Raw genomic sequence first — 16829 nt, 5'->3', positions numbered from 1 at the left:
CTCCTTCACTGCCCCATTGCTCTTCCAGGGTCCAGGATAAAGAGCTGATGTACTGCCTTGAGTCTTTGCAATGTGAAATCATGGGTTTTTACTCTCTAACCTTCTCTAGAAATCCCTTTGTCCAAGGAGGACACAGAATTTGAACCAGCTGGATCCAATTCCTCAAAGAGTGAGTGATACCTGAACCTAGGTATCAGACCCATGGGCCCATGTCCTTGTCTTGGACAGTGTCCAGAGGCAGGGTGATCCAAGGGCTGAGGGCTACCCCCATCTAGACCAGACAGGCCGGGGTGAATAGAGTCTCACCCCCTCGGAGCCCTGTGACCACATGCCATGGTTTCCTCAATCTGTAAATAAGGCCCAGTGGTAGATCTGAATCCTAGGGATACTGTGAAGATGAGGGGGGATTTTTTTTTTTGGGGGGGGGAGCTTCCCTGGTGGCATAGTGGTAAAGAAACTGCCTGCAATGCAGGAGACCCAGGTTCCATCCCTGGATCAGGATGACCCCCTGGAGGAGGGCATGGCAACCCACTCCAGTATTCTTGCCTGGAGAATCCCATGGGCAAAGGAGTCTGGTGGACTACAGTCCTTGGGGTTCCAAAGAGCTGGACGTGACTGAGCGACTCACACAACACAACAATTCTGAGGATGAGGGTTTTTATTTTTTTGATCAGGCTGCATGGCACGTTGGATCTTATTTCTGCAATCAGGGATAGGACCCACACCCCCTGCATTGGAAGTGCAGAGTCTAGGCCACTGGATCACTAGGGAAGTCCCCTGAGGGGGAATCTTAATACACAGAAGAGTATTTAAAAGTGTGGTTGGCATATAGGAGTTATTCTGCACACGGCAGACTTAAGTAACAAGCAGAGCTGCACCGTGTGTGTTCTGCCTGTTCAGAGTCGCTCAGCTGGGAGCCAGGAGGCTGTGGACTCTGAGCCTTCCTGACTTCCGCAGCAAGGGAGCCGTGCAATTAAACTCATGCCACGGTGGGGCGAGGGGCTCCTGGGGCGCCCTGGGGGCTCCCACACGCCTCCCCCCAGCCCTGGCTCTTGGCCCTCTTCACTCTCAGTGAACGCCTTTTCTTCTCAGAGTCTCAGCTTCCTCATCTGAGCAGTGGGAGTGGTCCTCTCTGCCCTGTCACGTCCACAGGCAAAAGGATTGGGTGAGAAGGTGCTTTTCAACAGGAAGAATAAAAGGTTCAGGCTTCCCGGGTGGCTCAGTGGTAAAGAATCTACCTGCCAATGCAGGAGACACAGGTTCGATCCCTGGGTGGGGAAGATCCCCTGGAGAAGGAAATGGCAACCCACTCCAGTGTTCGTGCCTGGAGAATCCCATGGACGGAGGAGCCTGGTGGGCACAGTCCAGGGGGTTGCAAAGGGTCAGCCATGACCAAGATCCTGAGCAGGCACTTTCCAAACAAGTAAGTTGTGTGTGTGTGTGTGTGTGTGTGTGTGTGTGTGTGTGTGTGACAGGGAGGGGTGTGGGAGGTGGGAGAGGAGGACAGAAGAGTTTTGAGCTGGAAATGCTTCTCCTGCGAGAAATTGCAGAGAATCTGTTTCTCAGAAACCAGGCGACCTCGAGGGGAGGCCAGCCGTCCAGTTCGTGGGCTCCATCTGCGCTCACAGCGGGCGATGCCAGGGGCGGTGGCAGAGTGCCCAGGCCGGCGACACCAACACCCGGGCAGCCAGGAAGAGGGGCTGACATCTGTGTGGGGGCGGAAGCGGATGTGGCATTTTTAGTTGGAAAACAATATGCATTTGTCAGGGTTTGCTCTTTCTTTTCTAAATACAGAACATTTGGGGAGAGGATGAGAGGGAGGAATACTGATTTCCCCTCCAGGAGGGGATGATGGACAGCAGAGATGGCAGGAAACGCGGATCCTTCGCCCCTCGCACCTCCGCCCACCCCACCCCTCATCCATCCCATCTCCTTCTCCACCCGCCTGCCTGCCCTGCTCCGCCTGTCACTCTCTCCCTCTCCTTCCTCGCGTCCAAAATGAAGTTGTTGCCAAGGTTAGGGTGAAAAGGGCTTTCCAGGTGGCTCAGTTAGTAAAGAATCCACCTGCTGAGATGAGTGTTCGATCCCTGAGTCCTGAAGATCCCCTGGAGGAGGAAATCAGCAACCCACTCCAGGATTCTTGCCTCTCAAGATAAGACTGAACAGCTCCGTGCTGCATTATGCCTCTTCCCTCTGGCTTCAGTCCCTACTGGGTGCCCTGGGCTCCGACTCAAGATACAGTAGAAAAGCTTTGAAGGGAATCTTGGGCTTTTCCCTGGTCTACAGCATGGGTGATACTTCTGCAGAAAGAGATTGAGAGAGAAAACACTTGCCAGATCTCCCTTGTCCCACCCTAACCCTGCTGCCTCCATTGGTCTGAAAGCAATAGTCTCCGAACGTCATTCCTTCAGGTGCTCCTGAACACCTGAGATTCGACTGTCCAAGAGATCGGTCAGCCAGAAGGTCCGGTATCAAGGGGCATCTCCAGTATCCAGGCCCATTGATGTGCCCCCAGCACCCGGATTTCTGTTTCGGGGGGCACCACGCGTGCTCACTATCAGGGCACACTGTTCTAGGTGGCTGGCCCTTTGCCAGCTCCTGTGGGCACGTGACTCAGGCCTAGCCTAGGAATGTGCCGCAGCAATTGGAGTGGCAATGGGCATGGGCCTCTGTGTCAAGTGAGGGAGACCAAGGAATTTTGCTGGAACTATCAGGAACATGGCTCTCTCTTTGGGAGCTGCTAAGCTGGGAGGATACAAACGGAAGGTACTAGTGGTCATTGTGGCCATTTCTTGGAAGCCCTTTTGAGAAACAGTCCCAGTTAATATCTGCTGAGCTCCTGGGTCCAGCCATAAACCTGAAGGCAACCAACACACCACTCTTGTTTTTCGATTTTGTTTTGTTTTTTTTCTGTTATGCACACCTAGAAGCAACACTTCCTGGCTTTAGATGGTTTGACCTTGGTAACTCATCTGCAATGAAAAGAGTCATGACTATTACAGGGACCCAAAGACCAGTCCCTAAACTCTCCAGCCCGCCTGACTTTCGGTTCTGCTGTCCGCAGCCTTAGTTCTAAGCCCTTAGCCTCTAATCTGTAGTCAGTCCGCCTGCTGGCGGCTCATATTCACACGTCCTCCTTGATTAAAGAATAGCATCTGTTTTATTATTAGTAGAAAAATAGCTTAGAACGTCACATAGGGCAGAAGGCAGGGGAGCAGCCAGAGTGTGGGGCCGCCTGGCTTCGGGAATTCGGAGGCGCGAGAGACCTTTGCTTTTTCTTTGGAACTCCCTACCATTTGCTCAGCACGAAAGGGCCTTCCCTCTAGCTCAGTCACCTTCTTAATCCAGGAGTGGTAGTTTTCTAACAGGGTGTATATTCCTGGAGTGTTCTTCAGGCCACAGGACCTTCCCCAGCTGATGATGCCCACGTGGTACCACTTCTTGCCAGATCCTTGGGTACAGGCTAGGGCCCCCCCGCTGTCGCCCTGCGGACAGAGAACACAGATCAGCCGCGAGCCCCGTCTCAGCGGTCCGTCTGAGCACTCACGGCGGAGGGCTCAGGAGCCTCCCCACTCGAGAGCCAGCGAGCGAAATCAAGTCCCTGCCAGTCAGCGCCCGCCCCATCCCCGCGTCCCGGCAGCCGTCGTGGGGGTGGGTCGCCGCCTGAACCCTGCAGACGACCGTGGTTCGTGGAGGTGGGCTGAGCAGGGCCCCCGCCCCACCCCACGACGGCTGCCGGGACACCGGGATGGGGCGGGCGCCCTGCTCAGCCCACCTCCACGAACCATGGTGGTCTGCAGGGTTCAGGCAGCGACTGGGGCGGGACTGGGGAGGCAGGCGGAGGCGGAGGGCTGGCGAGAGAATGACTCCATTCCACGTGCAACGCCAAGGCGGGGAGCTGGAACACGGAGGGTGTGTCGCCCAGGCTGAGGAAAGAGTAGGGACCCGTTTTGCGGGTCTTAAATCAGAAACGCTGGACAGAAGGGAAGGAAGGAAAACAGGCTGCGGTTGGGGCTGTGGGTAGGAACTGGGTCTCCTTTGATGTTCTTCCAGAGGCGTGCGGGTGAAGTATGTCTCTTTTTAATCCTGTGGTGTGGGTGTTTGCAGGGGGCATGTGAGCTAAGCTTTTTTGAATGCATGGCTCCTCCAGGGTGGAATCACATGGGTCTATGACTCAGAGAATTATCTATTTATATAGAAAATATGTATCCAGTCTGCACCGTGTCCCACACACGGATATGGCCTCCTTTTGTCCATATTAATACAGGGAAAATGAGGCTTAAGGCGGATGAAGGGCTTACTCAGGGTTACATGGCGTTGGGGCCGAAGTTGGAACCAAGCCTTCCTGATGCCAAGCATATGTTCTTTCCCTCCGGCAAGGGGGGTGGGTTGGTGGCCACAGTCGTTCAAACCATCTTCCTTTCTTATCGGAGGGATGGCCTCCTAGTCCATGATCATAAACAAGGAACTGGAATGAGTGAGATTTTATATGAACTCTTAAGGATGAGGAAGAGGATCAGCACTTCCCGGACCTGATGTCTAAGGCCCATGCTTACTGCAGTGGAAGTGCGGAGTTGTAACCACTGGACCCCCAGGGAAGTTCCAGTGCATGCTTTTCTTTGTGTGACTTCTAGTTCAGGGTCGTGTGATGAGAACCAAATCAATAGGATTTCCACTCAAACAGACCCTTCCATAAGTGCTGTTTTTAATCATTTTTCTTCATGTTATGATAGTATGAATGTTATTAAAAAACCTGTTTAATACACTGATTATTTCCTTACATAACTGGGAGAGAACTATGCTTGGAAACGTAACTTCTAAGCCTGTTTCTGCACCGTTATAATGGAGATACTACCAAGTATTTCCCAAGAGTGCTGGAAGTGAAATTTTAAAAATCTATAAATCACTCAGCATAGGATAAATTCTGTGTAGTAAATGCCCTAGAGATATATTAGTATTTATTTACCACTAGGGTTCCCAGGTGGCCTTGGTGGTAAAGAACCTGCCTGCCAATTCAGGATACATAGAGACTTGGGTTCAATCCCTGGGTTGGAAAGATCCCCTGGAGGGGGCCATGGCTACCCACTCCAGTATTCTTGCCTGGAGAATCCCATGGACAGAGGAGCCTGGAGGGCTAGAGTCCACAGGGTCGCACAGAGTTGAACACGACTGAAATGACTTCCCATGCACGCATTACAAATACTACTTGTATATTTAGGAAGCAGAGGATCCTTTCTTAGACTGCTGGGACTCCAGAGGGACATCTGTAAATTTATGTTCTTTCATGCATAGAGCCTTTAATATTTTTCTCTTTCTCTAGGAAAGGCAGGAAGGATTATCTCAGAGGAGGATCTGGCCTCAGGCAGCAAGGACCCAGGACTAATGACAGTCCACGTAATAGGAACTTTGTTTCTAGACTAAGGCTGGTAGCCAGAGACTGGTCTGGTTAGAAACATACTGACCACAGAACCTGCTAAGTTCATCGCCATGTTAATTACATCACATGATCATCCTGTCTGTTTTGCAAGAAGCACATGACCTGGCTTCCAGCCTGGCCCCACTACCTCAGGCAAATCACTTAAATTCTGAAATTTCTGTTTTCTCAGAGAGAATGAGACTTTCCCACACCCATTTTACAGGGTAGTTGGAGAGAATGAAATTATTGAATACGTGTGAAAGAGCTGTGAAGTTATTACACTGCTTCGGATCCATTCAGATAGTGAAGAGGATGATTGATGATTAAAATAACCACGTTTTCTCATCTGTGAAACAGATGCAATTAAACATTTTTTTTTTCACATGTCTTTCTGGCTGTAAAAGTCTAAGGCTCTATGGAGTGAGATAAGACTTTTATGCAAGTATCATGGGTGATGACGGGTTCATAACACCCTGGCAAGTAGCCCAGGACGGTGAAAATACTCTGTGGTGCCATCCATTATGGTGCATGTCATTATATGTTTAATCACAGACCTGGCAATACCAAGAACGAATGCTAATACAAACCATGGGCTTGGGGTGATTGTGATGCATCAGTGCAGGTTCATCAGTTATAACACAGGTGCCACTCTGATGGGGATGCTGATAACAGGGGAGATGATGCATGTGGGGAGGGGCAGGGGGGTTATGGAAAATCTCTCTACCTTCCTCTCAATTTTGCTATGAACCTCAAACTGCTCAAAAATTTAAAAAAAAAAAGAGATCTTTAAAGAGAGTATTGGGTTGGTCGAAATGTTTGTTCATAATAGCTTACAGGAAAACCCAAACAAATTCTTTGGCCAACCCAATAGCTCAGGTTGACCTCCAACTCAGCTTGGCAGCCCCGTGACCACATTGCCTGACAGCCCAGTTTGCTGCCAGCTCTTAACCACTGTCCACCACGGTCTCTCTCTTGGATGTCCCCTCCGCTAAGATTACTGTTATATTACAGGCAGTTTTCAGCTTCCTAGGAAGGTTCATCTCTTTGGCAGACATTTTTGTTGAGTATTTTCCATGCCAGGCACTGTTTGAGACACTGGCCAACCATGAATAAGACGACATTTCCACCAGGATTGAGGAGACGGACAAGAAAACTGTGTAGCAAGGTGATGCCTGTTTCTCGGACGGCTGTTGGTCCTTCACAAGAACTACTGCATAGCTAGCTGGGGAACTATTCGATTTTATATTTTGCTGGATTGTGCCACTGATTTTTTTAAGTTGAATGTTTTTAAATAGTGTAATTAATAGGGGATTACAAGGAGGAAATGTGCTGGAAAAAGTAAACCACAAAATTCAATTGATTCTATTTTAATTTGTATTTTAAGGATAGCATAATCTTGCTATTACTTTGGACATATTTCAATGTTTTCATAATCCAATTATAATTTCCCTTCATTATGTGATTACATTTTTTTCCCCCAACTTTGCTAAGTTTAAAAGTGTGATTTTATTTTTAAGGGCAATTATTTTTAAAGCCTAAGGGAATTTCTTGTCTGGTTTATCTGGTTTTAAGTGATGATAATATTACATAATTTCAGAAAACTTTCCTTACCCAGATCACTGTCAGCTGATTATCAGCAATAGAAAGCTTTCTAAACAGAGAGCGAAACTTTTCACATCATGATTTATTTTAAAAAGGGCTTAAAATGATAACAGCACATTTATTTATAGCACTCAAGTTATAGAAAGTTAATTTTAGAAGCTTTCATTAAAGTACATTTTGATAAGGGAGGGATTTAAGCAAAAAATCCTAAACTCCAGATGGTAACCACAGAAAATATCATCTTGACACTTGTGTTGCCATTGTTGGCTTTGACCATTTGAATATTGGATGGTGATAAATCAGAGAGATGGGAAAGATAAGTATGCATACTGATGGGACTTGAGTCTTACATTCTTGGGTGAACAGCAGGGGCAAAAGCCTGGGTCAACCCTGGTCTCCCCGCATGGCCACCCACCCTGGTGATCTTGCTCTGCTTGCCTCCACACTCATCCCCTGTTACTTCTGGCTTCTGAAATATTGAAAGTTCCCTGAACACACGATGCTGTTTCAAGCCTCTGGGACTTTCTCCCAGTTCTACTAAATGTTGTTTCCCCCTTTTCTATTGCTACTGGACTCCTTTGTCTCCTACTGCAACATGAGCTGGCTGCTCCCTAGGTCTGTGACATGGCTAGGATCCAAGATTTTCTTTTAATCCTTGTTGCTGAGATGCAAGAGATGCAGGTTTGATCCCTGAGTCAAGAAGATCCCCTGGAGAAGGAAATGGCAACCTATTCCAGTATTCCTACTGGGAAAATCCCATGGACAGAGGAGCCTGGTGGACTATAGTCCATGGGGTCAAAAAGATTTGGACATCACGGAGCATAGCACAGCACAGCAAATTGGGAAGAGTTGTCTTCTGTTTGTTATCTTATGTGTAACTGTAGATTTATGTGCAGTTGAAAGAAATAATACAGAGGGATCCGACATACCCTTTACAAGTTTCCCCCAGTGAGACCATCTTGCAAAAGTATGTATGGTACAATAGCACCATTGGGAGTATTAACACTGATACAGTCAATACATAGAACTCGTCCATCAACCAACGGATCCCCATGCTGCCCTTTTAAGGCCGTTTCCACTTCCACTTCCTTCCAGCCCTAAACTCTCCTTAAATCCTGGCAATCACTAACCTATTCTCCCTTTCTTTAATTTTGTCATTTCAGGAGTTTTATGTAAATGGAATCACACAGTGTGGGACCTTTGGGTCAGCTTCTTGCACACAGCACAAATCTCTGGGCACATCCATGTCATTGCTATATCAATAGTTTGAGAGATTGCTTCTTGTCACAGCTGAGTGGTATTGCATGGTACGGATGTACCACAGCATATTCAGTTATTCACATCTTGTAGGATGTTTGCTTCCAATTTCAGTCTATGATGAGTAAATCTGCTATAAGCACTCCTGCATGTTTTTTGTGTGAACACAAGGCTTCAGTTCTCTGGAATAAATGCCCAGGAATGGCATTTGCTGGGTTATAAGGCAAGAACACCTTCAGTTTTTTTTTTAAAAACTACAAAATTGGTTTTCAGAGTGATTAAATTATTTTAAACCCTGCCCCACCCCCGACTCCCGCCTCTAGCAATGTATTCATGATCCAGTTTCTCTGCGTTCTTGTCATCATCTGGTGTTACTTTTTTTTTTTTAATTTTAACCATTCTGAGGTGTGTAGTTGTTTTAATTTGCATTTTCTGATTGTAGTTCAATTTGCATTTTCCTGATGACGAATGACATTGAACATCTCTCCATTTTATTTGCCATCTGTATATCCTCTTCAACAAAATGTCTGTCCTCGTCTTTTGCCCATTTTTGCACTGGGTAGTTTGTCTTTCTGCTTTTGAGTTGAGAGTGCTTTATATATTCTAAGCATAGTTCCTTTGTTGGATATCACCTCCCAATCAATAGCTTGTAATTTCATCCTCTTAGTTTTAATTTATTTTATATAGATATATATTATTTGAGTATAATTGTTTTATGATGTTGTGTTAGTCTCTGCTGTAGAGTATATCCCCTCCCTCATCCCTTTTTTTAAAAAATTATTTTTATTTGACTTGGCCGGGTCTTAGTTGAAGCATGTGGGATCTAATTCCCCAACTAGGGATTGAGCCCAGGCCCCTGGCATTGGGAGCACGGAGTCTTAGCCACTGGACCACCAGGGAAGTTCTTTCCTCACCCTCTTAATATGGTCTTTTTAAATTTTGATGAGGTCCAGTTGATCAATTTTTCTTCTTATGAGTTATATTTTTGGTGTTACTCTATGTCCCAAAGATTTATCTTTTCCTAAATAATTTGTATAGTTTTGCATTTAAGTGCATGATTCATTTCATGTTTTAATTGAATTTACTCCAGGAATTCATAGTTCTCAATTTTTCAAAAAAAGACTTTTTTAAAGCAAGCTGCTTGGCTTTGTTTTTAATTTTTATACATTTATTTATTTAGATCTTAGTTGCCCCATGAGGGATCTTTTTGTTGGGCATACAAACTCTTAGCTGTTGTGGCATGTGGGATCTAGTTCCCTGACCCGGGACTGAACCCAGGCTCCCTGCATTGGGAGCACAGACTCTTAGCTGCTGGACTACCAGGGAAGTCCTCCCAAAGAGTTCTTTACTCAGATTTTTAGTTTTATTTTTCCTTATCTTGTGTGCATTAATAAATGGAATCCATGTATATTAATGCAACTCTCTATTCTATTACAGATAACATCTTGAGTATTAGGTTACGAGATTCTGGTTCTCATATGAATCACCTGTTTTAACAGGCTTCTTATGAAACTGGAGTCGGGGAAGGGGGATGCCAACTCCTTTCCATTAAATCGGGGTAGAAGTCCAGACCCCCCACTCAGGCCAGCAATGACACCAAGGGAAGGAACAGGAGTGTGGCTACTACTGGGTGGGAGCCCCAGCTCCTCATGTGGCTTCCACCAACACCGAGGGGGACAGAGGATGGTTCATACGACTGGATAGTAAAGTCCTGCCTTTCCATTCAGCCTCCTCCAACACCACCATGGTGGGCAGAAGTGGGGAGGGTGAGCTTGTCCCCTAGACCTTGCTTGCTGGGGTAGGAGTGCTATGGGGTTTTTCCTGGTATATTGCTGGAATAGAAGGATTATTGTTAAATAGTTTCTGCCTTGCTAGATTGTCCTTTCTTTTCCTCCAAAGAGAGGAAGTCTTTCTTGTTTTATTTTGTTAGTTTGTATTATGACCATTGGCATTTCCCCCCTAGCTGGTCCTAGGAAATACAGTGCCCTAATGTACTGTGGGACTGATGCTGAAGCTGAAACTCCAATACTTTGGCCACCTCATGTGAAGAGTTGACTCATTGGAAAAGACCCTGATGCTGGGAGGGATTGGAGGTGGGAGGAGAAGAGAGTGACAGAGAATGAGATGGCTGGATGGCATCACCGACTTGATGGACATGGGTTTGGGTGGACTCCAGGAGTTGGTGATGGACAGGGAGGCCTGGTGTGCTGCAATTCATGGGGTCGCAAAGAGTCAGACACGACTGAGCGACTGAACTGAACTAAATGTATGATGATCCAGGCTGGGAGGTAAGAGGTGAAAAGAAAACCCAGGGAATTCACTGCTGTATCATGCCTTAAGTAGTAGGATATTTGTTTCCAATTTCATCTTCTCTTTCCCTTCCAGAACCTTTACTTTTGTTTCACAATATAATGTCCAGGGCTTTCAGCTGTATTTAGAGAGAGGGATCAAGAGAAATGTGTCTACTTCATCTTGTCCAGAACTAGAAGTTGCAATTATCTTGTTTTGTTTTGGAATGTTTCAAATTGTCAAGGATATGGGGAAAACACAAGGCTTGTGTGACATTGGTTCTGTATCTGTCTGTGGTCCTCACAATGTTCACCAAAGGGGGGACACCTTCTAAAACAGATGCCATTGCTGCTGGAGTTCACTCTTTCCTACCTCACAGCCTTTGCATGAGACAGCCTTTTCGTCACTTGTAGAGCATCTAATACCCACACTTACAGTTTCACACTGATGACCAGATCTGCTGCCCAACTGATGAGTAGGACTAAATGGGCTCCTCAAGTGAGCACTCCCAAGATGAATCTCTCCCGTCCTTACAACCAGAGGAAGTTAGTTTCTGATTCTCACACTTTCCCCAGACTCTTACTGTCTGCTTCCCCTTTGCACTGGCCACCCCAGGGGATGCACTGTACCACCCCAGGTACCCCCAAGTTACCTGGCAAGAATCATAGCTCTCATTCTCATATCCAGCACATAGCATGTTTTTGGTAAGTTTGGGAAATTCCTTAAAACACGTGTCCCAGTTCATTATGGTCATGGGCGCTTTCAGCAGTTCAGTTTCCATAGCCTCGTTGAGACCTGAACCACGGAGAAGGCCCGTTAGAATGGTCACTGGACTCCAGCCCCACTGCTGCTAATGAAACCCAGGGGGCCCCAGGCCATCCGGCCCAGCATCCCACCAGGCACCCAGCCACCCAGCCACCCTTTTTTCACATTTTCACAGAACCTCATTCTCCACATCCTTCCAGTAATCCCTTGAAATTTACTCATTCCATCGGCCCAGCCTCTTCCAAACAAGTCCCCATCTGTGTAAATTTTTCCTCCCATTCAAAATCCTATTCCTGCCTCCAGGAAGACTTCCATCTTGGCTCCAGCATCCCCACCGACCTGACTTCTTGGAACTGGCTGTTGATCAGTTCTTACATAGTCCCACCTCTTCAAGCTGTACTTGCCTAGCGCCCCTCTCTATTATGTGAGTTTGGCACTTCGGACACAGTACCACTGAAACTGAGCTTGCACCCTCAGTGAGAAACTCTCAGGTCCCCCAGACAAAGGCAGGGGAGGTTGGTAGAGAGTCTTTCTTGTTTTCTAATTTAATGATTTGTCAATTGAAGGATAATTGTTCTACAGAATTTTGTTGTTTTCTGTCAGCAGTTGACAGGTTCCACAGGGGGTTTGCCAAGGCCCTTCCTGGACTGCCAGCTTCCAGGAATTTGTCTGGATTTGTCTCCATCTCATTAACTCTGACCACACGGAGATTTCAAAAGTCTTATTCTTATTGCATATTTTTAAGTTTGCAGGAACCCACCCGCCTCTTCCTCACTCCTAAATTTTGAGTCATGTCTGAAGCCCTGAATCAGCGTTAACACCAATTACCCCCCAGTCACTAAACCCCTGAAACACCTACCGTGTTTCGGACCCCAGCTTCTTGCAGAGCATCCCCTAAGGACCTGTAGTCTTGTTCAGGCCTGAACTAGTGCCGTGCTGTTTCCACCCCTCCCACACCTATGTTATTGAGTTTTCTTTGGGGACAGTTCAGTGAAGACTTTCATAATCCATTTATACCCTGGTCCAGCTTCTCCTGTCTGGGCCAAGCGACAATGTGTTCACAAGTAACAAGAACAGATTCACTTCTAAGAATGGATGGGCAATACTCCAGGCCATCGAAAGTCTAGGCCAGGGCAGGTGTCTTGAATGCCTGTAGGAATCAGGTGGAAAGCATGCGTGCATGAATCAGGGAGATGAGAGACACCAGAGCAGAGAGCCCCTGGCAGGCGCGAGGTTTTGCATTCAATGCTGCCAACAAGACGGTTGTGCGCTGGCTGGCAAGGGAGGACCACACCCAGGGATGCCCACACCTGGCATCTCAGCGCTGGGCCTTGGCGGGGGCGGGGGGGTGTTTCCTTGGTAACTTGGAAGAGGCTGAGATCAGGCCTCCCTGCGTTTCTCGTGTTCAGGGATTAGCCCTGAGGCAAGCCCCTCGCCCTCCGTTCCTCAACTCGCTCTCTCTTTCGCCTTCTCCTCTAGGTTTACTGGCCCGTCCTCAGATGCCAGTGATGCTGCACCCAGGAGATGCTGAGCTGTGACGTACCGGATTTGACCTGCCCCCATCCTGCCACCCAGCAGTTGTGCCACTTGGAGAGGCCGGGCTGCATGGGCAGGCAGATGGGTTGTTTCAGCTCGTTGAATGTGATGGGCTTGTCCAGCATCAGTAGAGCGATGTCATTGTCCATGTTGACTCTTTGAAAGTCCTTGTGAAGAATGATGGTTGTGACTCCCTCTATCTCCAGGGATGGGCTGGTTAGGCTATTGGTTCCCAGCACAACTCTCAGTTCTGTGGGCCTGGTGGAGGCAGAGAACCAGAGAGGGAGGAAAGTCACAGGGGGCCCAGAATCTGCTACGGCTAAACCCTAAACCCCACATGGTCCTACTAGCCTTCTGGACTTGTCCTCCTGGGGCCGTTGCTCAGAGTTTGCGAGCATTTGTAAAAGGTAGAGAAGGAAGGTGAAACAGCCAGTGTGGGACCACAGCCGCCTTGGCGCTCCAGCATCATCCCAGAGACCCGAATGAGACAGTCCCGCCTCACTGGGCAAAGGCAGGACTTAGCTTTGCCCCTCAACCACCTGCCCAAAGAGCCCACAAAAGACCACTTAGCACAGATCAGACACTGGCAGACACAAACTAGCCCTCAGATAGGTAAGGGATTCTGATATCAACCTGTGTACCAGCAACTTAGAGACTCAGATTTTGTTTGCTTGCAACATACACAGCTGACCAAAGTTAAATATTCAGAATATATAAAGAGATTCTACAAATAAAAAACTGTCAAAGCTCGAACAGTCATTATAGGAGAGAAAATATACCAATAAACTTGAAAATATCAATGTAGCAGTAGTAAGAAAAATACAAATTATGACCACAAAGATTATAGTCTTTCATGCCTATCAGAAAAGCAAAAATTAAAGGTTCTGAAAAAGTAGCAAGTATTGCTGATGATATTAACATTTATATACCATTGGGGGAAATTTAAATTGGTGCAACCATTTTGAAAAGTCATTTGATGTCTTCTAATAAACTTGAAGACATACAGCCCTATGATTCTACAACTTCTCTCTTAGAAATAGACTCTTGTACACATATATAGAAGGCCCATGCAAGAATCAAGAATGGAATTAAATCTAGACCTGCCATTGATGGGGCTTCCCGGGTGGCACTAGTGGTAAAGAACTCACCTGCCAATGCAAGAGACTTAAGAGACTGAGGTTTGATATCTGGGTTGGGACGACCTCCTGGAGGAGGGCATGGCAACCCACTTCAGTATTCTTGCCTGGAGAATCCCATGGACAGAGGAGCTTGGCGACTACTGTCCTTTGGGCCACGAAGAGTCAGATATGACTGAAGCAGCTTAGCATGCAAGATGCTTTGCCACTGATGAAGCAGAAAGACTCTTCAGGAATTTCCTTCCAGGCAGAATGGCCAGGAACTTTCCAATCCCTAAGTATCCCATGGGAGCAGACGCAACCAGTTTCCTTGGTTACCCCAGGGTGAAACTTTCCCTGTGGTTTTGATTAACCCTTTAAAGTTCATCTTTCTATGTATCTTCAATCTTTCATGAGATGGTGGAGCAGAAAAGTACAAGTGCTAGAAGTGGCTTTAAACGCTATTTCTCGTCTGCTAGATGTGTACCTTGGGTGAATCATCCAACCTTACTGGGCTTCAGTTTCCTTCCCTATAAGATAAAGATGTTCATTTAAGCTACCCCAGGGTTGTTGTAAGATCAAATGAGTTCAAAGGGAGCAATTCATTCTGCCTTCCTCAGGGTTGGTGTATATATAATTAAATCGGTTAATGCACATGGTTTCCTAGAACATGATTTGTAATCACTAAATGCTCTATTTTCCACCAGTCTCCTGGAATGCAGAGAAAACTCTACATAGGGCAGGGAAGTCAGGTGTCAGATGGCCTAGGAACCAAGACCTCCAGAATTTGGAGAACTTCCACCGAAAAGGACTTGAATGTCACAGGAGAGGTAGACAGACCAATCCCCAGGGTGGAAGATAGTGGGTGGTAAAGTCTGATTCGGAATGCAGCAACTCCATAACTCCCCTGGGCAATCGGGCTTGGCTGAGTGTGGGGTGCCCTGGGGGCACACACTGTCAGAAGAGATGGGATGAACTCAGTACTTACGGTAACTGCTCAGGGTAAAAGCAGTGAGCCGCCGTGATAATCCACCACTCGTTGAGGATGGCGCCACCACAGACATGTTCATTTCTTGCCTGAATACTCACCTGCCATGGAAACTCACCCACCCCAGCCTCTATCCCTCCTGTGATTCTGGAATACTGAGCTCCTCTTGCAAACATGGGTCTTTCACCACATTCTGGTAAAATGAGAGAAAGGAGGGCAAAAGATGCAACACTTAGTCAATACCTATAGGAGATCCATAAGTAGCTATCATTATACCCATTCTAGAAATGGGGAAACTGAGGCTGGCCCAGTGAAGCACCTTAGAAACACGAGTAAGCCAACAGAGGCTTCACATTTGTTTCCCAGAGTCTGCGACATGATCAAAAGTGTTGACTCTGTCTCCCTTCCAGATAAGCAAGTCACTTTACCATGCTAGTTTCTGCTTTCATCCAGGAGAAATCAGAGGGAATTCCTGCCCAGACCAACCTGTAGTGCTTGGCAGAATAATGCCTCCCTCTCAAAAGATGTCCATGTCCTAATGGACCATGATTTGGAACTCATGAATATGTTGTCTTATGAGGCAAAGGGGACTTTGAAGGTGGAATGAAAGTTGCTAATCATCTGATCTTAAAATGGGGAGAGTGTCTTGGATAACCTGAGTAGGCCCACTGTAGTCACACTGGCCCCTAAGGGTGGTGGAGGACAGCAGAGGGAGAGGGATGTGACTATAGAAGAAAGGCTTGGAGAGGTGCAATATTGCTGGCTTTGAAGATGAAGGAAGGGGCCACAAGCCAAGGGATACTGATGACCTCTAGAAGTCAGAAAACCCCAGTTAATACACTCCCTCTAAAGCTTCCAGTAGAAGCACAGTCCTGCTGACACCCTGATCTTAGACCAGTGAGGCCCATGTGGAAGTCCTACAGAACTATAAGATAAAGCATTTGTGGGACTTCCCAGGCGTTCCCAATGCAGGGGGATTGGGGTTCAATCCCTGGTCAGGGAACTAGCTCCCACACACCACAAGAGTTCGCAAGCTGCAACTTGGGGCTGGCACAAGACAAGGAGCAAGGGAAGTGGTTTCCAGGAGGGGCGTGTGGGGTACAGAAGCCACTGCTCTTGGGAGCTGGCCTCTTAGTGGCCATTAGCTTATTTCTGAGCTGCTCCTTGGGCTTCCCAGGTTGCTCAGTGGTAAAGAATCTGCCTGCACTGCAGGAGATCCGGGTTCGATCCTGGGTTGGGAAGATCCCCTGGAGAAGGAAATGGCAACCCACTCCAGTATTCTTGGCTGGAGAATCCCAGGGACAGAAGAGCCTGGCGAGCTACAGTCCACAGAGTCACAAAGAGTCAGACACACACTAAAGGACAATAAGAGCTGTCCCTTTGTCCCCCGGGCTCCCGGCAGGATGGAAGGGAGGGAGCAGTCACACCCAGCCCCACTTGGAGGGGCGTTCAGGCCCCCGGGCAGGTGTCCACATACCGAGGTGTGCATCCCTGGCCTGGGACATGAGCAGCAAAAGGGACCACAGGAGCATGGCCCTGGGCGAGGCTGTCGGCCTGGAGGCGACGGAGGCCAGGGCTGAGGGAAATGACGCTGTCAAGGCCTCCGGGTCAGAGCCACCCCCTCCAGTGATGTCACAATGGGCAGCGGGTCTGAGAACCCAGGCCGAGTCACGCGGGCTTATCCTCTGGCCACTCTACTTCTGAGATGAGCCTCATTCTAGATGCCTCCTTGACTGAGCTTCCCCTCCTGATGTGTGCACAGCCCTCCCTTCACATCCTCGGGGCGGGGGGTGCCTGGGTGGCCCCTGTCACACCTGGCAGTTTTTAAGGCTCAGCGCCCCCCTGCCGCCCCCATGGTGAG

At 47.8% G+C, this 16829-nt stretch overlaps 1 protein-coding gene across 2 annotated transcripts; it reads right to left on the bottom strand.

Annotated features, from left to right (window-relative positions):
- Nucleotides 1–3147: 3147 nt before the first annotated feature.
- Nucleotides 3148–16610, bottom strand: PRSS55 (serine protease 55). 2 transcript variants are annotated; one of them, XM_020896686.2, is made up of 5 exons: nt 16446–16610; nt 14969–15161; nt 12873–13123; nt 11217–11359; nt 3148–3485 (listed from the first exon to the last, which is right to left on the bottom strand). In XM_020896686.2, exons 1-5 carry the CDS (start codon nt 16498–16500, stop codon nt 3183–3185), a joined length of 945 nt encoding a protein of 314 aa, XP_020752345.2. In that variant the 5' UTR covers nt 16501–16610; the 3' UTR covers nt 3148–3182. The 2 variants fall into 2 exon arrangements, with proteins under 2 accessions (XP_020752345.2, XP_070336759.1); XM_070480658.1 differs by lacking the exons at nt 14969–15161; nt 16446–16610 and adding an exon at nt 14468–14959.
- Nucleotides 16611–16829: the final 219 nt, after the last annotated feature.

The sequence above is a fragment of the Odocoileus virginianus genome, chromosome 18 (assembly GCF_023699985.2).
Source record: "Odocoileus virginianus isolate 20LAN1187 ecotype Illinois chromosome 18, Ovbor_1.2, whole genome shotgun sequence".
Taxonomy (NCBI): Eukaryota; Metazoa; Chordata; class Mammalia; order Artiodactyla; family Cervidae; genus Odocoileus; species Odocoileus virginianus.
Note: the sequence above shows the minus strand (reverse complement) of the source record. Positions and strands in the feature narration are given on the sequence as shown.

What these genes read in the sequence shown, in the direction of transcription:
- PRSS55 (XM_020896686.2), bottom strand. Translation starts at nt 16,500, where the DNA reads ATGCTCCTGTGGTCCCTTTTGCTGCTCATGTCCCAGGCCAGGGATGCA. An exon ending in GGCCAGGGATGCACACCTCG is followed by an intron (nt 15,162 to 16,445) that starts GTATGTGGACAC and finishes TCATTTTACCAG; the next exon opens with AATGTGGTGAAAGACCCATG. An exon ending in AGAGCTATGATTCTTGCCAG is followed by an intron (nt 3,486 to 11,216) that starts GTAACTTGGGGG and finishes CTCTGTCCGCAG; the next exon opens with GGCGACAGCGGGGGGGCCCT.